At 40.8% G+C, this 6,212-nt stretch overlaps 1 protein-coding gene across 2 annotated transcripts in view; it reads left to right on the forward strand.

Annotated features, from left to right (window-relative positions):
- The window catches only part of IPMK (inositol polyphosphate multikinase), a 42,656-nt gene that overhangs the window by 17,526 nt on the left and 18,918 nt on the right, over window positions 1-6,212 (forward strand). Inside the window, exon 2 of one of the 2 annotated variants that reach the window (XM_008633290.2) lies at window positions 3,966-4,062. The exons of the other annotated variant lie outside the window; for it this stretch is intronic. Coding sequence (XP_008631512.2) covers window positions 3,966-4,062 — 97 coding nt within the window. The remainder of the gene's footprint in view (window positions 1-3,965; window positions 4,063-6,212) is intronic. 2 annotated transcript variants of the gene reach the window in all.

Below are 6,212 nucleotides of genomic sequence, written 5' to 3' on the forward strand. Positions count from 1 at the left end.
GGGAAAGGAGAAAACCTCAGTCCGTAGAGATGCTCCCAGAGATAGTCCTAACGATGAAGATGATGAAGACCCTTTGCTCCCAGGGAAGGAGAAGGGCCTCTGTTTTTGTTTCTGAACGGCTCAACCTTAAAATTGTACCCCAAAAAACTTCAAGAGTGGACCCTCGAAAGCAGTTGCGGGAAAAGCTGCAAGTCGGGGGAAAGGACTCACACGCAGGCAGAGAGACTCCTCTTCCTAAATGGACTGAACAATATTTGGAAGTGGGCGGCTGTCTTGTTGTGATAATGTTTTCATAGCATGAGCAAGAAGAGACTTCTCTTTCTAAATGGACTGAACAAGGTTATTATGGAAGTGGTAAACAGACTGAACATCTTAAGGGTTGTTTTTTTCACATTGTCAGTGGGAGAAGGGAGGAAGGTGGGGGGAGGAGGAGAGTTCTGAAGGTGGTATAATTTTTTTTTCTTCTTTTAGGTCTGTTAATAAACTTCTTTATATTCTTTCAAGTTTGGTGCCTGTTTTGCATTTCTCCTAATTCTTATCTCACAGCAGATAAACAGTAATGAGTATTTTGGACCAAACCACTACACTAAATTGGTGTTTCTGCCCGGTTACAAACCGAACCCGCGACATAAGGATAACCTGTATTTTTAATGAATCTTCCAGCAGTATTGGTAGCAATACCTTTTGGGGCTTGGGGTGCATGGTATATTCCCTGTGTAGTTTTTGGGATGGTTTTGTCATGTTTACATTTATATTTGGTATTCTGTGGCTTGCTTCCAGATTGTATGAAATGAGAAGAAATGCCCATGACATGTGTACTGCTTATGAGGTCCCGTTCTAATGAGCAGAAGTGGTTCTGTCCTGCATAGGAATGAGCATAATTCCTGAAATGTCTGGTTTTGTTCCTTTGCCCACACCAAGTGATTTCCTCTGATCTTTATTAATTGAGTGCTTATTCTTGTTTGATATGCAAATACATTACAGGCTAAGATAGAGGTCTATATTAAGGTCAAATAAGTGCTTTGTGTATGCTATGTCAAACTTACGAGGGAGGTTTCTTACTGGTTCTGGGAGCAAGATAACTTCTTGAGAGACAGAAGTAATGCAGTTACTTCTATTATGTCAAAGTAGTGATACTGAAAAATGCATTATTGGGAGCTCTGTCTCCATTTAAAAGGTCTTATATCAGGGTATTGAGGAATAGACTACTTGGAAGATACTTCCAGAGCTCTTTTCCCCATTTGGTCTTGGCTTTGGGCTATTACACCCCATTATAAATTATCTGAGTATCTTTGTTGTATCCTGCTATTTGAAATACACAGGAGCATACTCATAATTACTTGCTAAGTTGCAAAGTTTAATTCCCTAATGTTGGTGATAAAAAGTAAGTCAAGGGTCTTGTCTCTCTTAAAAAACCAGAAGTGGTCTCCTGACATTTCACTTTCTCAGAATCTTTTGCTAATAAGTTAAGTAAATGAGTTATTATGTTTGCCCATTTTTTCAGTTGCATTCAGTGTTTCTCCTCATTGTCTGCTGCACTTTTGGTTTCCATCACTCTCCTCTTGGTCCTGACCTAAATATATGCACTTGCTCCGATGTAAAGGCATGATGATTTCTGCTCAAACTCATATGGGAAAAGAGCATTAGTACTGGGAGCAGTGGAGTGCCCCCAGGTCCTGTGATCATAAACTACCACAGTAAACAAAAATTGGGTTTGTACTACTTGTACACAGTATGAAGTAATGGCACCAGTCAGTGCTTGGAGTGCTGGCCCAGAAACTGCTGTGTGTACAATGGGGAACACTAAACTGTTATCAAAGAGAGCAGTGATCAAGTCTGTGCCTCAGCATCTGCCTGCTTCTAATCTTTCCCTCTCCTTAAGCTTCTTCTTTTCTTCCTTAAACAAATAAGATCAAGCTACATTGCAGTCTTCTGGAGAAAGCACTGTCTTCTGCTGGCAACCCCTGAGGTGAAGAAATGTTGCATAAATACCCTGATCACAGGGGCAAGCAGGGCTTTTTTTCTTAGAGCACTATGTACCAGTATACCAGCTTGTGCTAACATGGAGGGAAACTGGACTTAGACATACAATTGTGTGTCATCCTCAGCGGTCATGCCAGCTTGTCAAATCATGACATGTGAAGAGAGATCAGTCAGTGCCCTGTGATGTGACACTGTGACTTGTAAGATACACACCCAGCAATTTCTCTATGCTTAAGATAACAACAGTAATGGCAGAGGGTGTGGTGTTGGGTGTACACCACTGGGTTGCAATACTCTGCACATATTTGTGTGGTTTGAACTTTGAGGATTCAGCCCCTTCTCTTAGGATCTTTCAAATGGGGCCTATACCATGAGCTGGTTAAAGGAATGGGTCAAATTCAGTAACTTAACAAACAGTCAGCATGGGTGTATCATGCTCTTGATCACTGCCCACTAACAGTGAGGGTGTCAGAATTGTGGCTGGTGCAAGCTCAGGAAAGCCATGCATTAGCTGTGGAGCGGTCCCTGTGTTAGAAGCACACTGGTGATTTGAGTTTACCTAGTTTGAGGTTTCTGCAGTGAAACCTAAATTTAGCACAAACTCACATTAACTAATTTTAACACTGCTGCTGCAAGAGGTGCTGTCTCAAGTTACTGGCACTGGCAAGGATAGCCAAGGCTTGCCTCGATGCTCTAAAATAGCAATGGACTTCAGGTCTGTTTTTTTCTCCCTGGTTGTGTTAACATTACAACACTACAGGCATGTGTTTTGTGATACCTGCCCTTTGTAGCTGCTATTGCCAGGTATCCCCCACTGTGGTTAAATGTGGCCTGACACAATGAACTGAGCCAAGTCTGCAGAGCTGTTAATACCTGGCATTTTTCTGCCTTGCTGCCAAATTTGCAGTAGGCTCTGGCTGCATTGCAGTGACAGCAGAACAGTGAGCATGCCCCGGTCACTGTGCAGCATCCATGGGTACTGCTGTGTGGCCATGGTAGGGCTGAGGGGCAGGACACCACTCTGATGGCAGCACAACTGGGAGATCTGTATGGGGAGTGGGATGAGATGGCTCCTAAATGCAGTAACAATCATTGTAACCTGTACTGGTGTAGCTATAGATCTTTCAGTCTATTAAGCATGTGGTAATGTGGTATAGGCAATCCCCTATGTCTGGAACTACATCACTGGATGGGATGGAGGGAGTCTGGGCAAGGGAATGGTTTTGAAACTCTCTTAACAATGCTGCAAACTGGTAGCAGTCATTCAATTCCATAACAGTATCCGAAGCTTCATTTTAACTGCAGGGAATTGTTCCTTCAGGAATATAAGCCAGCTGCTGTTTCCAAACTGTTACTGTTTTTCCTACAGAAGTTGAAAAAAATGATGAAAGCGTTAATGCAAATGAAAAGAAATAATTTGAATTGTGCATAGTCTGTGTGATGTAGCTACAGCATGAGTTGTCTTGGAGAAGATGAGAAAATGCTATGCAGTTTGAGCTTCTGTACTTTACCTGATATAAATGAAAAATATTTTTATATATAATGTGATGCAGTAATCCTATACAGTCTTGAATGCAAATGTGTGAACATCTTTTTCAATAACTAGGCTTTGAAGCTAACCATTACAGTCTGGATTTTTATTCAAGTTAAGCCATGAATTGTGCTTGGGGTTGATGCATCTTTGCCACTTTAGAATTTGAAAGAAAGGATGCCGCTCATTTATTTTGGACTGTGATAATTATCTTCTATGAATATCATGAATATCTTGAATATCATCTTGTATGTTTTTGAAATGTAAAGTAAATATGTTAGACTTAGGAAAACAAAGGCTGTAAGAAAGTATAATTATGGGACAGTTGGAAGTTGTCATGGTTTAGTCCCAGCCAGCTACCAAGTACCATGCAGCTACTTGCTCACTCCCTCACCAGCAAAAATGAACATTTAAAATTATAATCTTTCCAACCCTCCCTAATTTATTTCAGGTTTATGACTCCGACTGTTGCGACAGCATTCTTCTGGAACTGCGTGAATATCTGCCAAAATACTTCGGTGTCTGGTCACCACCTACTGCACCAAATGGTACTGTTCTAATTTTATCTCATAATCCAAACTTCCTGGAAGAATTTTCTGGATTTTTGGCAGTTGTGAGCTCCGTAGGGGTTTTTTTGGACTTGTTTTGGAACCCACTGATGTTCTGTCTAACAACTGGTTCCAGTTTGCAGTCCTGTGGCTGGATTAGGTCTTTGGAGCCTTCCTCCCAGGAGAGATGGGGTGCGGCTGTTTGTACAGTTTCCTGAGTAGCTGGGCCTGATGCATGTTGCCCCAGAGCTGCTGCTCTGGGTGGGGTCGTGGTGGAGGAGTGGGCTGGTTGCATGGCTATGTCCAGTCAGGCCATCAAAGGAAGAAGCACCTTGTGGGTGTGGAAGAAAAGAACAATGGATAGTCAGGGGCTAAGGAGAAGCATTCAAACTGGAATGTGCTGCTGTATCTCCAGAAGTTGGATCCCATCACTGTGCCTTACCACACAAAGCACTTATTTCAGCAGGTGCCATTGTGGGGAGCTCCGCTTGTCATCCTCTGTTACTAGTTTGAATGAAACAAACCAATATAATATAATAATAATGTAATGTTTGTATAACACTAGGAGTCAGGAAGAAAATGGTGTTTTGGTGGAACAATTTTAAGATTGTCTCCTCGAGAAAATAGTTATTGTTGTATTGAAAACAGAAACTAGATTTTCTTCCGGGGACTCTTCTAATTTACACTGGGGAAAAGGAGCTTCTGGAACACATAGAAACAAAGGGATGCCATGGAGTCTATTTAAATACATGGACACCAAAGCTAGACGCTATGGTCCTTTAAAGTAACTCAGATTTCTTTTGCTATGCTGTCACTTGATAGAGTTGTTTTCCAAAGAGGTAGTAAGACATTATCCAAAGACATGGTGTAATATCTACAGGAAAAGATGGAAGATTGTGGTAGTACCAGCAGTTTCTTAGCTCAAATTTACCTTCATGCTTTCCTGTTTGGCACTAACTCAAATAGGTCTACAAGAGCTATCTTTTTCCTTCCCTCAGAATTTAATGTGTCATGGAGTTCACTTCATATTCCCTCTCAATTGCAAATAATTTTTTTTCAGTTTGCAGTATGATCTTAAGATGTGAAAATATGTGGTCTAACCAAGAGACAGTAATTCAACACATTGCTCATTTGCTTTGGGAATTCAAAAGCACCATGCACCATGGGGCTGGATTTTGGAAGGTCTCCACCAGTCATTCAGACACAGGCAGTAGGAATAACTGTTTAAAGGAGGAGAAACTTTTGATTTTGTTTGTTTTGCTTCTTGGAAAGGCTGTGCACTATCATGAGTCCTCTTCATAGAAAGTTGTGGCGGCAGTTCAACCATAACACTGCACTGCCAACTTTATTATCTATAGTATTAATGAGCTTTCTGTAGTCTTGATAGAAATCAAAGTCGCTGGAGATGATGGAGCTTAGTCAAGTATGTTGTTCTTAAATGTAGATTGAATATATATGTAGGTTTGCTACAGTCTTGACATTGGAAGCCTGACCTTTCCCTTGGCAATCACTGCTCTTCAGGCTCTGGGATCACAGCTCCGTACAACCTCTGAGTAGTGAACCCAGTAATTTCCTATTGTTACTAAATTGGTCATAGGTGACTTCTAAAAAACCAAAACTTAGACTACTCTCAACTTGATTTGTGACCGTCTCTGAGTTTCCATGTGACAGGTAAGCTGGAACTGCAGTTGGTAAGATGAAGAACATAATTTATTTCCTTAGAGAAATATTTAGGGAGAAGCATCAGCATTCTGTACTGAAAAAGTAGGTAAGTGGATGAAATTGCTAGGTAAAAAGGGTGAAATGTATGAAGTGTAAATGAGAAGTAGGAAATGTGACAGAAAAGTTAAGATTCCCAGTAACACCTGTTCTGCTGAAATCACATACCCAGTACTACTGCAAAGGAAATGGAGGCAGAGGTAGGTGAGATGCTGTCTTTCTAAGCTCATCTAAAATGGGTTGGATTTGAACTTTAGCTTCACTGGTATTGTGGGCATTTGGAGTTTATTCACAAAGAAGTGGAAAAGTTGTTGTAAAGATGTAGGAGCCATCTGCTGCCAAGTTTTCTGAGTTTGGCTGCCTAGTTGTTGCCTGTGCTTTTTTTTTTTTTTTTTTTTTTTTTTTTTTTTTTTTTTTTTTTTTTTTTTTTT

This window comes from Corvus brachyrhynchos, unplaced genomic scaffold (genome assembly GCF_000691975.1).
Source record: "Corvus brachyrhynchos isolate BGI_N302 unplaced genomic scaffold, ASM69197v1 scaffold334, whole genome shotgun sequence".
NCBI lineage: Eukaryota > Metazoa > Chordata > Aves > Passeriformes > Corvidae > Corvus > Corvus brachyrhynchos.